The 19032-nt window shown below is 40.8% G+C and overlaps 1 protein-coding gene across 1 annotated transcript in view; it reads left to right on the top strand.

The window, feature by feature from the left end:
* The first annotated feature begins 630 nt into the window (after positions 1-630).
* The window catches only part of polrmt (polymerase (RNA) mitochondrial (DNA directed)), a 72418-nt gene continuing 54016 nt past the window's right edge, over positions 631-19032 (top strand). Inside the window, exons 1-5 of the mRNA XM_049588950.1 lie at positions 631-818; positions 2981-3079; positions 3376-4244; positions 5240-5373; positions 14158-14344. Of these exons, the coding sequence (XP_049444907.1) occupies positions 677-818; positions 2981-3079; positions 3376-4244; positions 5240-5373; positions 14158-14344 (1431 nt within the window). The 5' untranslated portion in view covers positions 631-676. The remainder of the gene's footprint in view (positions 819-2980; positions 3080-3375; positions 4245-5239; positions 5374-14157; positions 14345-19032) is intronic.

A 19032-nucleotide genomic window follows, 5' to 3' on the forward strand; every position in this document is an offset into this window, starting at 1 on the left:
AAATGTAAGTCTTGATTGTTTACCCACTACAACATATGAAACGTTTGTAAAACCAGAGCCTCAATTTGTTGAATATTGTGTGTAACATTGAATTACATCACTATTCAGTTTCTAGTTTGTAATGTTTAAATTATCATACACAGACACATGCCCCATGTAAATGTTTGCCTATGTGGACACCTGAATTTCCAACTCAAATTCAATATTTTAACATGTAAATAAAAAAAACCCTCTACCAGAAGTAACCTACACAAAGTAGGCTATGTGGACAGGTACGTCTACTTACTTTTGGTGAAATAATCATACCATAATCACACAAGCACATGTGTTCTGTTTGTTTTATTGTGATGTTTGGTCTTGTTGCACCAATTTCCTTAAATCCAAGACCCCTTTCTCTCATGGGGGACAATAAAATAACCTTAACTTAAATTAAATGTCTTTACAAGCACTCCAGTGGACTGTGTTTGCCAGCAGGTCAAAAGCTGACATTATATCTCAATAAACTCTCATAGAAACGATCAACAACACCAGAATCCTTGTCACATGTAGCCGCTCGATTTATCTGTGATCTTCTAACCAGGCCTTAAACTGCGATAATCGCTCCCTCGCGACTAGCTTGGTCTTATTTAAGATGGCGGCCTAGTGCTGAGAAGTAACGCGGTTATTACATGTCAACATGTCACTTCTCAGAGTATGTGCCTTCACTAAATGTCTCAACCGTCGCGGTTTATTTGAGAAGTTTGCTTTTCGCGTGTCTCCGGCGGAACATTGTCAGCTGTGTGTGTCTCTGAGGAACGGAGCAGTCAGACGGATATCAGGTGAGTCTGTCTCAGCTTCTCCTGATCTGTTCAACACAGTGTGATGGACAAGTTGTTCCACTATCATCGAGGACATTTGTCTTAAATATCCACATACGAACATGTTTATCTAATGTGGGGTTCACCAAGTGGTTGTTGTAACAGTACACGAGCTCATGGCACGTGGAGCAGTCGGGTAAGGGGATTTGTTATTGAGTTTAGCCTAAGGTTATGTTGTTTGTTAGCAGTTAACGGTTTCTGCAGTGAGTGAGAAAACTTCTCAGACGGGTCTTTTGTAGTTGTATTTCTCCATTCAGGTGATGTAACTCGCTGATAATGCTTGAAACTGTCTGGTAACACCTGCTGGACCGTTAATTACACCGACCTAATGTTATCACTACTCCATTACGAACCTTACTTCACTAAACTATCATTACTTCACCATAGTGGCGCCATTGTAGCCCATTTTGACACGTTGTGTTGTGTTGTGTTGTGGTTGAGACTCAGGTGATGGAACTGGTCACACAAATGGTTGTAGGTTCGATCCCCAGCTCCTCCTGGTCCAACTCCCACATCCTCCTCGTCTTAATTTGGTGAAAACGGTGCAAAATGAGCATAATAAAATAAGCAAATGTTTATTAATTACAAGAAATAAGCATTATTTCTAGTTAGGGCTGGGCAGCAGGAAGATATTTTATCGTTCTCGAGATATTAGACTATATAGGCTATCGTTTTAGATTTTAGATGTTGTGTCGTGATGAGGCATAAATGGTGTTTTCCCCCTGGTTTTAAAGGCTGCATTAGAGTAAAGTGATGTAAATTTATCAACTTACCAGACTTAATCTGTTTTAACACTTGCCTCAACCCATTTAGTCGTTACATCCACATTATCGATGAAAAATTGTTAGGCTAATATTTTTTAAAACCAAAAACAAAACAATTGTCATCCGTATAACGTCTTTGCATTAGAGATGGTTTGTGGTCAGAAATGTTGTGTTTGATTTTGTCCCCCAGTCCTAACATGAACATAATGAAGTGCTTTTGAGGACAACTGAAAATATCGAGCTACTGTATAAACCGTAAATTGAGATATAGCTTAAAAATATCGTGATGCAATTTCCAGGACAAATTGCCCAGCCCTATGTTTAGTTTATTTATTCACACATACATGTGTTTAGAAAACACAGAATAAAAGCATTGTGCAGAGGAGGTTTGAAGTCAAAAACGGCTTATGAAGATACTTCCATTATTAAATGACAAAAATCATTAGGGGTGGGAATCACCAGAGAGGATCCACGATACCATGTTATCACAATACTTAATTCACGACACAGTATTGTGATTTTAAATATGTTGCATTATGCTGAGTATTACAATAAAATATATTGCAATTTATTACCTTTTTTCAACCGTCAGTTATGTCCCCACAGGAAAACTTTGTCAACATCTGTTTTATCTAATAAAATGAAGTTTTCAGTCTGATCATCAGCCTTTTTTTTTTTTTTTTTTTTTATTTTGCAGCAAGACCTATCTAGTGCACTGAAAAAGTAATTGATGATATTATTCTGGGGAGCTACCTACATTTTTATTTGTATTTGTAATTGTAACAATTCATATACTAAAAAACATGATACTTGGCACTGTGTGACAATACAATATTGCCACACAAAAATATTGCGCTACTATGCTGTATCGACTTTTTTCCCCCACTCCTAATAATAAATAATAAAGATAAAAACAAAGACTGCATAATTGAACAAAAGTTGTTGAATACTGTGTGATTGGTTAGGAAGCGGTGGTTTATTGTTATCAGGTTTACAACAATATGAGATTTTCTCAGTAAGATAGTTGTCACAGGAAATATCAGTTTCAGGGTACGATGACAACACACAATTTTATTGTCAGTTTAAAGGATTTATTTATGGTTGAACAAATGCTTTATTACTAAATTGAAACTTGCAAGTATGTAAACAGTCTCACTTTTGAAAATAGCTAAAATGAAGATTTAGAGATTCTCTGTTGCTTTTTTTTTATCAATGTCGTAGATAAGCTAATGTACAAGGTATGATAATCGCCAATTTTACTACCATGGAATAACTTTAAACTGGTATACTGCTGTACCCTTAATTAATTTGTATTTTTGTATTATCTCTGATGGTATATGACTGTTCTTGTTGTTTCAGAGACACCCTTGCAGCTTCAAAGAAGAAATGTTTCATTTGTAATCCCAAAGAGAGAAGAAGCAAAGAAGCGTGTACAGGAACAGTTTCAGTTATTAGACGGTATGTTATCTTAGACAGCTGGTTGTCAAGCTGCTGCATCTCTAACCCCCAGTATCACTAAGTAACGTGTTATAAATAATTTCAATTTCATATAAAATACTGATACATTGGAGTTAATCGGTTTTCTACTCTGTGTGCTGTGTTTACCGTTTTGTCCTGCCTGTCAGATGTTAGAGTACCTGCTTGGCCTAATCACGGATGATAGCCCATAGTTCTGTCTACTTTCCAGTCTGTTACTCTGAAATAGGCTGGTCATGCCCTTTCTGTTCCTCTCTCTCTCTCTCTCTGTCTCTCAGTTCTTGAGGCCAGGATCCAGCAACTCCAGTCTGACAACGTTTTAGATGTCCAGCATGCAAAGGTGCAAATTGTTAAAGTCCCCTCTTCTGGAAGTGGGAGTTTATCTGGTAAGGGTCCCAAAAGCACCCCTAAGGAGACAACTGACATTCCTAAATCAGGACACATTGGTGCTAAAGGAGTTTTGAAATCTCAACCCAGCCGCTGGATGGAAAAAATAACTCAGGAGCAGAAAAACAAGCTAAAAAAACAGCAGCACCTCCGTCAGAAACTACTGAAGAATGTAAAGGAGAAACCTCCAACCAAATCTAAAGGGAGCAAAGGCAGCTCGTTGCTCCCTGGTACGTCACGCAAAATTATACCTACCACAGCTAAAGAGACTGTGCCCTCGATTAATAACAAGAGAGCTAGGATGATAGTGTCTGATGAGATTAGTGCTGCAGCTTCTTCAACAGTTCCCTCCACCTCTGCTGCTTCTGCAGCTGGGACAGCAGCCATTGCACATAAACTGTCTAAAGGAAAACACAAGGGCTCTAAGAAATCAAGAAAGGAGGGCCAAATGCAGACTGTTGCTGATGCCCAGACCAGGGCCCAAGAGCTGGCTGAGGTGGAGGAGCTTCAGAGGAGGCTTAGTCAACAAGTAAATCAGTGGACATCTTCAAGTAAACCAGAGCACCTACACGAGGATATTGAGAAAACTGCATGTGGTGACATCCAGCCGAGCATCTACTCTTACCTGGAGACGTGTGCGTTTCTTGGGGACATTGACAGGGCACACAGTTTCCTTCTCAGCCAGCACAGAGTCATGAGTCGACGTAAAATTCTGAACACCGGCATCTACAACATCATGATGAGGGTGTGGGCCAAAAAGGTGAGTTCAGCAATTAAGACGCTGTGTATTAAAACTGAGCGTGTGTGTGGTAGGCTGTGTATTTGTGTCCCATGAAAAAAAATTAAGTGTCGACTCATTTTTAAAACAGATTAAAACTAGCATTTGTTCAGCTACAGCACCTTTCTGCAAGTTTTTATGTGTTTGTGTGGTCAACCAATTAAAATACTATCAAAGATGTATGAGGCTGAGGTTTAAGAAACTTTAAAAAGAGGACAAGCCAGATATTAAATTCTATATTAATTGCATTGTTCCTGTTTATGACGGATGGCAAATGTCCTCAGAAAGTAACTTACTTGTGAATGAGATAATAAGGTATTAAAAATACCTGCTCTTCCTATGGGTCTCTGGTAGGCTCTCTATTGCACATTATTACAAAGTTAAGGTCCAGTGTGCAAGAAATAAGGGCATATATCAGCAGAAACAGAATGTAATTGTGTTTTTGTTAACTTAAAATGAGCCATTTATATCTACATAGGGAGTAAGTCCTCGTCTGTGGAGATTGCCATGTTTCTAAAAACCCATCACTGACTCTGAATAGGTTCTCGCTTTCGCTTCGGCCACTGTAGTTAGCTGCCCCTCTGTGATGAGAGTGTCGAAAAAACATTGACTTTCTGATGTGAACTGCCTTATTCAGTGTTTTTATTTGTTTAAATCACTGGGTCTGTTGGTTTTGGAGAGAGAGAGACCTGGATAATATTGCTCCTGGTAAAAACCTCCTGAACAATGAAAACTGAAGGAATTCTAACCGGGAAAAGTTTCATCCGGTTGCAATCTGCATTCCTCACCACTAGATGCCACTAATTCCCCCTAAATCTTACACACTGAACCTTTAAGTCTCATCTTTGATCAAACATTTTGTTGAATTTAACTGTCACATATTTCAATAAACATTTCTGGGGTAAGCATTGATATAAACATTGCACATGCGAACGAAGTTTAATGGCCTCCCCATGTATCTCTCGCTCTGTTTGTAGGGCACTTTAAACCAGATTGGACGCATGTTTATTCTGTTAGAGGAAGCTGGCCTGAAGCCAAATCTGGGATCATACTGTGCTGCTCTGGAGAGTATGGGCCGCAATCCTAACTGCTCCCCGAAGATCATCACAAGGTATGTACATATAACACACACACACACTAACAAGACTCATCAACAGCTGTGTTTGTGACAAGAGCAACTTACAAGTTAACACTTTTTTTTAGCAAGACGGGTATTACCAGAGTCCACTGACAGACGAGACAGCTCACCTTAGACTCATTTCCTGTATCTGCATCATGTGGGTTGCCCCTTTAGGAGACCAGCATTTGCCCTGAGTCTGTTCATCCCAATGGGAAAAATTAACGTGAGCACAGACTATCACTGATTCTTTCGCCTTATAGTCAATGCAGTGCAGTAAATAAAGAAACCAGTTTTTTACAAGCCACATATCTCCCAAACAATCCGACACTGAAATGGCAGCTTTGAGACAGACAAATTAGGAGAAAATTAACTTTGTTTGAGACCTTTCTCTGTTTCAGCACACCCTCTTGTGAGATCTGGCAACAACTGAAATGATCTTGTACTTGATTGATATCTCACATTAAGCTAGCAGATAAAATGAGCTACAACATTTTAGAAGCAAGCAGTGGTAATACAGAGACTTACCAGCAGGGGTCATGCTGTGCTCATGGTTCTTTTAATTCTGACATATAGTATTTCTTTATGATTGTAGCTGTGATTGTCACTAATTGTGAACATTTTTTCCCTCAGAAGTCGCACTGTGAAATAATCAAAAGTCTCTTTTTCATGATTTGCATTGTTGGTTTGTTGTTGATTTGAAGCTGAGGGTAGCAGGATTGTGGTGTTGGTCAGATGGTGGTTTTATCACTTTGGTTATATTCTATAACAATTCAATTAAAGTGCTAAATCAGTTTAGCTCTGCTGTGACTGTCAAAGCTTCCTTTTTATTATTTCTGCTTCATCCTGACTGGTCTCACTGTCCTGTGTTTCAGTTGTAAATTAAGACGTGTTCTTTTATTCTGAGTGCCAAGCAGCACCAGTGTTTGGTGTCTCTCCTGTATTAAGCAGAATCAAGTGTTCCTCACACTTTGCACTTCATTTGCTGTTCCTTTCCCTCATTGCTGATATTGTTTCCATGGCAACCCAGCATCACACTTTCTTTTTTTTCCCCTTAAAATTTTTGTCGATAGTGGAGGTTTGAGTAATAATTATTGTAGCTTCACAAAGCCACTTAGAGTTGTTTTGGTTGTGGCAGCATGCTGACACAGTGTTAATGAGGTTGGCTTCGACTAATTAAATTGTAACGTGACAGCAGAACTCTGCTGTCATGCACTGTGGTGTATATAATTAATTTTTGCTCAGACAACCCCAGAAAGTTTTTGCAACTTTTTATTTCATCAAGGACAAACTTGACAGCCGGTAGCCCAGTTGTGTCTCAGTGGTAACTAGGTCATCCTGACAACTCACTGTTAAGTATTATTAATGACTTTGTTATGTTACTGACTGTTTCAGCCTCATACTTAGGTGTATTACTTGACATACAGCACATACAGTGTACACTCAGTGTGCACAGCTTACAGCTTCAGCAGAACGCTGCATGTGCCACACTGTGTGCGCCTGTTTGATGGCAGCCGATACAATCAGCTGGCCTGCTGCCCAGACAGTGGCAGGGCTCATATTGACTTTTCTTTTTTTGTCTTAGAGGCCTGACATTAGTCAGGAGTTATGATAGCAGGAAAAAAGGTACAGGATACAATCAGTATCTGTTTCATTTATCCTAATGTATGTTGATATATAGACCCTGTTGCACAATGCACTTTCACGCCCTGCGTGAACTGGGCAACCTTAGACACGTCCCAGTTCAGCAGTCTCCTTCTCCACAGTCTCAATTTCAAGAATATAACAAAACATGTTGACAGGGCCCTCTTACATTAAAAGCTTTTAACTCTCAAACATTGATATCTACATTGTGCTCAAAAATCCATTGTTGGTTTGGTCCGTATATTTACTGTCATCTCAGTGCATTGTGGAAGAAAGTTATGAGAACTTGTACATTAAACTTGACTGTTTACTCCTGTTAGTTCCCACAAGGCCTAGGTGGTGTCAAGGTAACAGGGTATACAGCGATATTTAGAAATCCTTAAGGAATGATTTTCAATACCAGAAAAAAAGATGCTTCTCTTCATTTTAAACTGATACAGAAATGCTGTATTGAGGCAATGTAGTGCAGAGCACATGCCACCAGAGGTCAGTCTCTACTGGTGGAACAGGCAGCTGAGCTAAGAGGCAGCTGTCGCTGGCGACAGCGAGTGGTGGGAATAATATCCCCTTTTCCACCACAGGAACTTTTATTAATTATCCGGAATTTTGAAAAACTTCTGCGCGTTTATTATTATTTCCCTCACCCCTAAATTTACTCTGGAAAAAGTACATAGTAGGGGGGTAGGACTTTTCAGATTACCCGGAATTCTTGAGGGGCATGGCTGTTTGTTGAAGAACACTGATTGGTGGAGCACACTCTTGCAGCGTTACGCACTTCCTGGTACGAAAACTTTTTTTTCATCTCTACAGGCTTCACTTAATTTGTGTTTTGATTAAGGATGGGCACCAAATCCCGGTACTAAATTAGCCCCAGAGATAAATTATTAAAGACCATAGTATTGATCAGCGCTAACGGTATCAGTTCTTTTGTGCTGGCGCTGATCTCCTCTACACACATATCTACACACCTACGCGACACGGTAATGAGTGAACATCTGAGCAGACACGGTGGAAACTAAGTGAAGATAACTCGAAAATGACTCGTTGACAACAGCTAGACTCATTACTGTAAGTGACATTAAACCTTAGTGGGTAAGAAGCCAATACTTTATCAATACATGTGTTCAGCAGTATGAACATGTAAGCTTGTAGACAGCGATATTCATTATGCTCCATCCACAGTCTTTCATCCACTGACATTAATAAGGTTATGTCTTACACAAGGACAGCACGCTAATTGTCTTAACTATAAATGATGAAAACTCTGTCTGTGTGTCTGTTCCATGTTTTTCTCCTCACTGACTTGGTCAATCCATGTGAAATTTGGCACAGTGGTAGAGGGTCATGGGAGGATACGAATGAAACAATATTACATCAATTGGTCAAAGGGGGGCGCTATAGCAACTGATTGAAATTGCAAAGTTTGAATGGGCATATCGCATGCCCTGTATGTCGTAGAGACATGAAACTTTGCACAGAGATGCCTCTTCTCATGAGGAACAAATTTGCCTCAAGAACTCATAACTTCCGGTTATAGAGCTTTTCCGCCATTTTGAAATTTTTGAAAAACACTTAAAATCGATCTCTTCCTAGGAAGATTGACCGATCTACATGAAACTCGGTGAACATAATCTAGGGACCAATATCTAAAGTTCCCTCTTGGCAAAAGTTGGAAAACTTACTAAAACTGAGCTTCTATAAGGCAATGAATATTGCGGAGGGCGTGGCTCATCACATAAAAGTGTATAACATCTCAAGGGTTTCATCAATCACCACGCAACCTTGTAGGCATATGACCACACATAATCTGAGGGGACCCCTCCATTATTGACCCCATCAAACAAAATGGGGGCGCTAGAGAGCTAATCTCTTATCTAGGCCAAACTGCCATATCGATTTTTACTAAACTGGGTAGATATGTAGAACAGGATGCCTCAAGGTGACTGGAGAAATTTAACTCTAATTGGCAACTGGGTGGCGCTATAACAACAGAAAAATGCTTAAAAATGGCTAAAATGCGACCGATCGCTGTGGCTCCCCCTGTGGCCCAATGTTTTGTTTTGTTTTTTCTCTAATTTTTGGTATGACTAAGTCATGGTGTGGTATGCTGTACTGTACATAATCACGGAAACTGTCAGTGTGTCATTCTGTCAGTCAGTCATTCTGTCTGTCCCACGTTTTTCTACTCACTGACATGATCAATCTATGTGAAACTGCACATACATGTAGGCATTGAGGATTGGCATAGGTAGAAGGTGACAAAGCTACCAGTGGGTATGGGCTAGTTACTAATAAGCTCAAATGACAGCTGTCTGTATGTAAACTAACTTAGTTTGACACTTATCTTAAAATACTTATAAACTTAGCTGCTGGCTGAGACAAACAGCCCCAACTCTTTACCAGCACATAACCAGCCAAGCTAGCGGAGCCAAATACAGGGCACATTTCAAATCATCTACGTCATCACACTAATTTGAATAAATTATCGGAAACTTTGAGGTGTGGTGGAAACGCAAACCACACAGATTGCCTGGAATTCTTTTACCCAGGTAAACAAATTCCTGGTAATAAAAGTTCCTGGAAATGTTGGTGGAAAAGGGGCTAATGTCACAGAAATAGTCAAAAGGAAAAAGCCCTCTGCCCCTGTTTGGGAGTACTGCCACATAAAACTTCATCTTGAGATGATTTTTCCACCAGCAAAATCAGTTTATTAGCCATGAGATTTTATTCAACACACCATATCCTTTCAGATGTGTCGGTGTCTGCTGTGTGTTGCAACGTCATCTGGTCCTCCAGCAAAAAGAGTGCTAAATTCCTATTAATCCATTTTTCTGTGGGTTGTAACTATTCAAGCCAAGCAAGACTAGAGTAGGCAAGTCTTAGTGGGCTAACTGCATATTACAAACACAGTATTGTAGGCAAGCTAGACCAGTGTTTCCCAGTCTTTTTCCTTAACGGACCCCTTTTCTATCATTGAGTAGACTGACGACCCCTGACTATGTGACATATTTTATGGATACTTCATTATTGTACAGAACAACTTTTTTTTTTTTTTTTTTTTTTTGAGCTCATGTGTTGCCTGAATGCACCACAAATTTTGGTCTTCTTGATGTAACACCCCTTCATTTGGAAAGAGAGTGCAGGTTCAGCCCACAGCCTTTAGTCTTCTCATGGTCTGACCTTCTTAGATTATGTCCTTTTTAAAGAATGCACCTTGTGAGCTGAGACACAGCTACTGTAGTTTATAATCACTCCATGCAAAATAGCCCACTTCTCGGACATGATTATGTAGTGAAATGATGAAGTTTCATCACTCCAGCGTGTCACTGCAGGCTTGATTAGTTGTTTGAGAGCTTCATCAGCCTCAGTCACGTCAAGTGCTTTTGCACAAACTACACACAGGGACACACATACTTTCTCCCCTGGAGTCGGGGGACATCACCCTATGCAGCATGGTCCAATAGCGGGACAGGTGGCAGGGCGTTAGGGTTGTGCGTAGGTATCTGGTTGGTCCATCGATCACTGTAAGCTGATGCTTGTATGACATTGTTGTTCTGCAGTGGTGCACTCCTGCTCAGTCTCAGGCCAGGCAGCCTCTCCTACAGTCTTCACTGTCATCATTTGCTCTGTCACTCAGTGTGTTTGTAGTGCCTGTTCTTTTCTTTCTGTGTTGTCTCCCCTTTATTACGCTCAGACCGCTGTACTCTCCTAATATCACTCTCGCCTCTGAAGTCTCCCCTGCAGCATCCTTGCCCTCAATGTACCAATCTGTTCCCCTCTCCTCTGACTCTTTCACACACACACGCACAAATCCACACGGACTCACGCACACACTCATCCCTTTAAGTTTTCCCTTTTGTAAGTGCTGTGTCCTCCAGAGCTCTTTGCTCCCTAGGGTGCAGCAGAGCAGTCACCAGGCTGATTATGTTCTATCTTTCAACCTCTCTGCTCTCTTTGTTCCTCTGGACCACAGTGCCAGCACCCAGACTAATCCTGTCTTTGTTCAAGGCTCTCTCATTTACTCAGACCAAAATTGCACATTGCATCACAAGAGACTCCGAGGCATGACGGAAAATACTAAAAAAAAATTGACCTCATTGGCTTGCTTTAGAAATAAAACATACACTTCATGACTTCAAACACAACAGAATATTGTAATGCAATGCTTTCTTCTCTGTCTTCATTCATTCATGTGCAGAACCCTGCTCACTTCTGATTAGATTAAGTCAGAGGAAGTTGCTGAGCCAAGGTTTCCTCCAGATGGTAATTAGCGTGCTGTTACCTATAATTGTCTTGAGGAAAAGGTGTGCAGGGTGAAGCAGAGCGCTCTCATCCTCTGTGGTCGATGACAAATGGGTTTTGCTCGCTCCTCTCTCTTGGCTTAGTCATGTAGTTTCTGTGTTAACCTCTAGAGAGCAGTGCAACCAAACATGGCCTTGAGGCTACTCAATCATTGGGCAGCGGCTTTTTACCCCAAAGTGTGCCTGGCACTAACAAGGTTTTACCCCTGAAGACATGTGACACCTGTAATTACACATATAAGAAAAAGTGCTCACTGTAGGTCATACAAATAGCTTACAATACCAGGAGAATATTGCACTGGCCCAATTTAATGACCAGCAGAATACATCAGTGTACAGCTTAATAACATTACATACCAAAACTCATAAATAATTTACAGATATGTATCACTGTAGCCCCCGAATCTCACCAATCATGGACAAATAAAGATCCACTAGGCTGAAAATATTAATTCACCAGGCCTCTTAGGTAACATATATCAAATTGAGTTATAATATAATCATGTTATTTCACCTCTCATTTGTATTCCAGGGACTGGTTGCACATTAGTATTATCTGCAGTCCAGTCATGGAGACCGTGCTCTCTCTAGGAGATTCTATTTAAATAAACATTTCACTGATGTCGTCAGTGCCCATCTGCCTCTGGATCAAAATCATAGTCTGACAGAAAGGCCCGTCAATGCAAATACTTGGATTGATATTCCGCAACTGTAGATCAGGGCGGGCGAGACATATACAATGATCCCATAGACATGGGAGTTTTTAAAAAGCTGAATTAATCAGTAGCCCAGCAAGTTATATGATTATCGTACTCCCATTCCCACATCAACAGGCAGGTCAGAAGGTTGTGATCTCTGAACTTGTTATTAGACTCAAAAGTTTGTTCCACTATAATAACCATAATCTCCCACGTAAATGTAAATCTATTTCTCATGCGCTCTGGCGGGCTTGTTCTCTAGCTAACTTTCTGAACACTGAGCTAACCTGATGGAAAAGAAAAGTACTGTAATAAATTGATGCAACAGAGTTTCTGCCTCCCTAAATGCACCACAAAGCGTTAGAAATCGTCCTTTGTCTCGTCTGCTATCAGTTATCTTAACCAGCAGTGATCATTAATGTCCATGATTTATCCCTGACAGTGTGTGATACTGGAGACTGTCTGTTTAGTTGTACTCACGACTACTGTCTGTATCTCAAATTGCCCCATGGGGACTTTAACTTTACCTTACCTTACTGTACCTTTAGAGTTGTATGGAGGTTATGTTTTCTTAATTTGCCTGTATATATGTGCCCGTTTGTCTTTTGTTGGCATGATATGAAAAAATAAATAATGACATTTAGTGGACTGATACCCTTGCACAGATATGGAGGAATTACATTTTAATAGTTATTATATACCAGTTGTATTAGCCACAATTATTATTGCACACTGTGCACATGTGATGGTGAGAAGGTCAAATGTCTGGGACAACCAGTTTGGCTGCTAAACAGTATTTATATGCTATTGTGTGGAAAAATGAACATTAACTGAACCCAATTAATCATCCACATTATGGAAACGTTGTTCATTTTCCCAGCAGAGGAAACTCTAATAGGTTATTATAGAACAAGCCGTCTGGGTTTACACATACATGAAAGTCTTAGCACACAGATACATGTTAATCATGGAAAATGCAGGCAGGGTTTTTACAAAACACACAAAAAAGACCAAAAAAAAAAAAAGCCAAACAGTCAGAGGTATTTTTCATTCATACATTCTGACTTTACTTTTCAGAGGGAAAAAATATATTTTCCAATGAATCACAAAGCAAGGTACAGAGCTTTGTTGTTTAGAGTCCATAATGTTATATTTAGACAGCACATTCTGTTGAAATTTTGTCTGTATATTCTAACTAATACTGAATGCATGTCTTTCGGTTATATAGTGCATCTTTATGTGAATCTACTGTAATTGGAATGGGAGGTAAAGTCAAGGAATTCTGCACCTTTAGTGTACGTCTTTGGGTATCAAGTAGCACAGCAAGTGCATGAAAGGGTAACTTTGGTATTTTTCAGTCTGGACCCTATTTTCATATGTTTCTATGTTCATGTGACTAATGGGAACAACAGCACATGAAATTGGACCAGTAGTAAGTGAGACCGCTGCACCCCCAATGTACGTCTACTAAAAGTGCTTGTTTTTGTCACTGACAGGCTCAAAATAGTATTCTAAGGATCCATACAGAGATAGATCTTTTTGTTAAAGAGTAAGATGCTTTTTGTCAAACCACAAACTGCCTCAAAATCGCTATTGTCAAACCCACCAGGATTAATTTAAATTAACTGTCAACTTTGAATGAAGTGTGTTTTATGATAATAAAATTACTGATTATATCAAGAGAGTCTGGTGGGTCTGGCGATAGCAATTTCTTGGCTGTTTCTGGCTAAACAAAAACAACCTTACTCTTTAACAGAAATGTCTATCTCTTTAGGGGTCCTTTCCATAATGTCGTTAGACATTTATAATAATTATCTAAGCATATCAGTGGCAAAAACAAGCACTTTGCTTGGACGTAAGTTGACGGTGCGACCATGCCGGGAGCAGCCCTCTCACTCAACACTGGACCAGTTTCAAAAATTTTATTTCTTTTAGTTACTTAGACACAAAAACATGTGAAAATAGGGTCCAGGTAGAAAAATACTAAACATGCCCTTTAATATTCTGGCCACAAATTTCAGAACATGGCTAAAATAATCTTGTTCTGTTGAGCATCAGGTCCCTGCAGATGTAACATGGCTGCTTAAGGGCCAATACAAACCTGGCGCACCAACTCTTTGTTGCTGTGTGTGCAGGTGCCTGAACCAGATGAAGGAGGACGGCATGTCTATCGACGACCTGTTCAGCCGGTGTTTGTTCTGGGAAGATGAGCGAGACATGGTGCTAAAGGCCGTGCGCGTCGTCCAGCCCGACTACCAGCCCAGCATCAAAGCAAGCACAAGCGAGTGCTCCTCATCGCTGGTTAAGGACTTCTACACACAGGTATCACAGGCTAACTTGTACCATGTGTTTGTAGTTATTGTGATATAGTACATAGTAGTAGTTTACCTAAAGGCACTGATGACTTATTTTCTCAATCAGCTTCTGTGTTTGAGATATGATGTCCTACATGAACAAACAATTTTCTACTAATGTTCAAACAGTTAAGGTTATTTACATGAAAGATTTCACGATTTCTTTTCTCACTGGCTTGAAGTGGACAGGGTCTGTTAGTAAAAAGGTTATGTCTCAGATTTCTGTGCACCAGTCAGAGTTTAGCATTGTTTGTTATCAAAATTTAGCAGTTGATGGGTTGGTTGCTCATGTTGCCAGACCACTGTCAGTGACATCTGATCAAATCAAACCGTAGACTGTATACATGTAAATGAACGGATGACATGAGAGTTCCCCAAAAGTAAAGCCAAAACATCTCGATTGCCCCCTGGTGGCTGGCTGCAGTATAGGTCATAAATCCCTTCCTCTCTGTGTGAGCGGATAGGACTTGGGCCGACTCAAAACATCAAAGTACACATCAGATAAATTCATCCTAAAGATGGTTTCTGTCATTTTAGATAGTTGAAGTGTTATCACAAATTATTTAATGCTATTAAAAGGGGGGTTGATGTCGGATTGACAGCTGTGTGTGTCAGTTCTTTGCTCTCAATCAGTAGCGCTGCTCGAGATTGGTCTGACGGGTGTGTGGGTGGGAACACAGTACCATGGAGATCTCTGTTGTGCAGACTCTGGCTCCAAATGACATCAGTGGCACAAGATGCAGCGTATCTTATTTTGGCTTAATTTTTTGTACAGTTGGAAGAACTTGTAGTTAAGCATTCAGAGATACATAGAGTTCATATAGAACTCATCTTGTCCATATCCTATCGTCCTATCGCCATCTAGTGAAATCGCCGATGAACGATGTCATTGCGGGGGGCGTCATTACGCGTCGCCGCTGAAACGTTCACTTATAGCCTCTGTTTGGCGTTTGAGCAGCTTTATAAAACTCTTGAACATGTAATGGCTCCTTAATTAGCAAGTTGACTTTACATAGACGGCATATCTTATCAATTTCTCCTGACATTGTGTTGTTTGGATTGTTCACCACTCCGCGACATGCACATTAATGCCCGAACATACTCGGGCGGAACATACGCAGAACGGATTCCGCGGAGGCCCGCAAGCCCTGTGCACGCAAAGCTCAGATTTTATGACCGCGCGGACTCCGCTCCGTGCACCAGTGACTGCTCGGCATGTATTTTTCACATTGCGGGGATTTTTCACAGACATTTTTACAGGAAACTACAACGCGGAAGTGCGCTCGACTATGAAAGCCCGAATGACTGCGGACATTCCTCGCGGAGTCCGCTCTGCTTATAGTACGCCCAAGTATGCTTGTGTCGAGCGGGCGGAGGCGTTGATCTCCCCCTCCGCTCTCTCACTAAGCAGCCTCCCTCTGTCTCCTCTCACTCAGCCTCGTTCAGCCTCGATCTCGTCAGCATGCTCCACACACACACACACACACACACCTCGCGATTGCATCGTCATTTAAAAAAGACATCGTCAAACAACCCTTCTATCGCCGGTGGGCGATCGGATCGCCCATTGGCACAACCCTAACATGTACCTAAACCTTAGTTCTGTTTAGTGTGTCCACTGCAGTACTCTTAATGTAGGCAGAGATGTTACCGGATATTTGCATCACTGCGTCATCCAGCTTTCGCTTTCTTTTCTCTTCACCGTCAGTGTCTGCACCTATCATATTCATATAATATATTTACACAACATTTTCAGAACAAAACAGAACAGGCTTGAGTGTTTAGAGCAAAGGTGTAGTGCTATTGGAGCGCACAGGAACGATGCTCCACCACTTTCTTTTCCTCCAAGTAAGGACAAAGAATATTCAGTTTGTTTAAACTGGTTGATATTCCAATGTATTCTCATAGAACAGTTCGTCTTATATCCTACAAACTAGCGCCCCACAAATGAAGTTACGTCCTTAAAGTACAGTTACCTAATTGATGTTAAGATACAGAGGTTAGGTTTAAGGCCCGAACATACTTGGGCGGAACGTATGCGGAACAGACAAAGCTCAGATTTTACGACCGCGCGGACTCCGCTCCGCGAACCAGTGACTGCTCTGCATGTATTTTCACATCGCAGGGATATTTCATGGACATTTTTACAGGAAACTACAACGCGGAAATGCGCTCGACTATGGAAGCCCACATGACTGCAGACATTCCTCGCGGAGTCCGTTCCGCGTACGTTCCACCCGAGTATGTTCGGGCCTTTAGACAAGTGAAGTTATCGTGGTTGGGTTTAGGAAAAGAAGCATTGTGAGGACATGCCTTGATGGTTCCGAACATTCGTCTCCAGGGAAAATTCTGGACGAAAGTCAGGTTTTCTGTGACTCATTGACCACCCAACCTCTCTCCTTAAAAGACCACCTGGGACTGCTTCCTTGTTTACTCCCATCAGGGCACTGGCCACGTGTTCACAGCCTTTTAAAATATGTGGGTATGTACGAATTTTGGTAGCTCCACCTTTTAGTATCAGATCAGTGTGCGAGGTACCTCAACAGAGGGGTAACAAAAAACAGGATAGAACTAAACGATTCAGTTGGTACCATCCACAACTGTTTATGATGGAAACACAAAAATAACTGTTATAATGTGAACCGAACCAAACTGAAATGAACCGCGCTGCTTGGTGGAAATAAGGCTTTAGCAGAGATGGCTGAGTCACATAACCAATATAATGTACATCAAAGTGTTGGCGGCTGGTCTTCATGCTTCAAATGATCTTGAAATAGATGTAGAGGATGTAATAGTGATTGCTACATGCTAATCTTCTGATGCAAGATGTTTGTTGTAATCAGCAATTTTTCACCCCAGTTTGTGTTACTTTAAAAAGATGAGATGTAGAATAAGTGTCCATACCATGACGTGCACGATAGAAATTAGCTAAATTTATTCAGATACCACATGGGTCTTTATGTTTAAGAGTGATAATGTACGACTATAAATACAGATCAAGAGTTTTTTTTTCCCAGCCTGAGTGTTGTGTATGTTTTGAGAGTCAAAGCATCACAGAGCTGGGAAAGCTGTCAGAAGGCTCCAGCGTGACTACGAAAGATTTGATTGTCACCCCTTCACAGCCAGACAGGCACTGGCCTATTTATAGTGAGCCAACTCTGCTTTCTAATGGGTCCTCCGCTTTCCTTGCCTCTCCTCCTCTCACCTCTCCTCCTTTCTTTCCACCTCCCTTCCCCTCCTGATTCTCACATGATTCATTAACAGCTTCTCGTTCAATTGCAGTATTTTTAGCCTTGATCCTTGCGCCACATTCACTTTGGTCTTCATCTGAGTGACATATTTTCGGTCTACTTTATGGTAGCAAGCAGCAGGTCGTGTATTTTTATCATGAGAGTGTATGTGAAACTATGCCACTTAGTGAAATGTGAAACAGGTCAAATGTGACTGCTCTATTACTGCTGCCTCTGATTGCATTTGTAAGGCTGGTTATCTGACTGTGACTGTCTGGCAGGTTGATTTAATGACTGAAAGGCTGTCCAAATAACTGGTCCACTAGATAACAGAGGAGCAGACTGGATGGTCTCTAGAGGATTTCGAATCAGTGTTAGCAGCAGACACACAATCTAATTAGAATATTGTTTGTTGTTGTGAGATGGAATTTTGATTAAGCTGATGCTCGTACAAAATGCAGTTTGATCTAGTTTCAGCTTGCCATCAGAGAGAGATTGTATGGTATTCTTTCATGTGATTATATTTTTCATCTGGAAACTGGCCTATATGTGTTCTCATTTTATCAAAGCATTTAATTTTGCTTACCTCGCAATACTAAAAGTAGTTTGTGGACTCCTCAGTCTCCAGGTCAGATCTTGTTAATCCATCCAGTGAATGCACTGTAGGTTTGACACAGTTGGGACAAGATGGAAAAACATGATGGGTTTTGAACATTTGAATGAAAGGTCCAGTGTGTAGGATTTAGGGGGAATCATTGTGTTTTTGTTACCTCAGAATGAGCTGTTTATATCTACATAGGGAGCAGGTCCGTGTCCACAGAGTCTGCCATATTGGATTGCTGTGTTTCTACAGTAGCCCAGAACGGACAAACCAAACACTGGCTCTAGATGGGGCCATTTTCATTTTCGATTTGGCCACCAGTCCCTCCATGACTCATTCTGAGTCAGACTAGGGGTGTGCCATATCATCTTGTTCACGATAGTACCGGTATAATTTTTAATATCATACAGTGGTGGAAAAAAGTTTTCGGACACCCCATGCATTTGTGAAATATTGCATTAAGAATCACTCTTAGGTCTTCAAGTGCAATTTCTTTTAGTACAGTCACAGCCAAAATACTAAATAAATCCTAAAAAAGCCATTAAAAACTTAAAATTGATTGGTTCCATAAAAATACATAAGAAATTTTGAGTATTGGGTCATTTTGGTACCAGTGATGAAGGTCGTTCTTTTTATTAAAAGACACAATTTTTGTTGCCAAGCTTCGTGTCTACATAAAGCCAGCACATTTGAAAGTTCTTCAGACACAAAAATGGCCAAAACAAGGAACCTAACGCAGGAAACACGCCTGAAGATAAAGATTCTCAGCCAGGAAGGGTACAGCTGCCGCCAGATAGCCAGGAAGTGCAGATGCAGTCCTTCAGC

This window comes from Epinephelus fuscoguttatus, linkage group LG10 (genome assembly GCF_011397635.1).
Source record: "Epinephelus fuscoguttatus linkage group LG10, E.fuscoguttatus.final_Chr_v1".
NCBI classification, from domain to species: Eukaryota; Metazoa; Chordata; class Actinopteri; order Perciformes; family Serranidae; genus Epinephelus; species Epinephelus fuscoguttatus.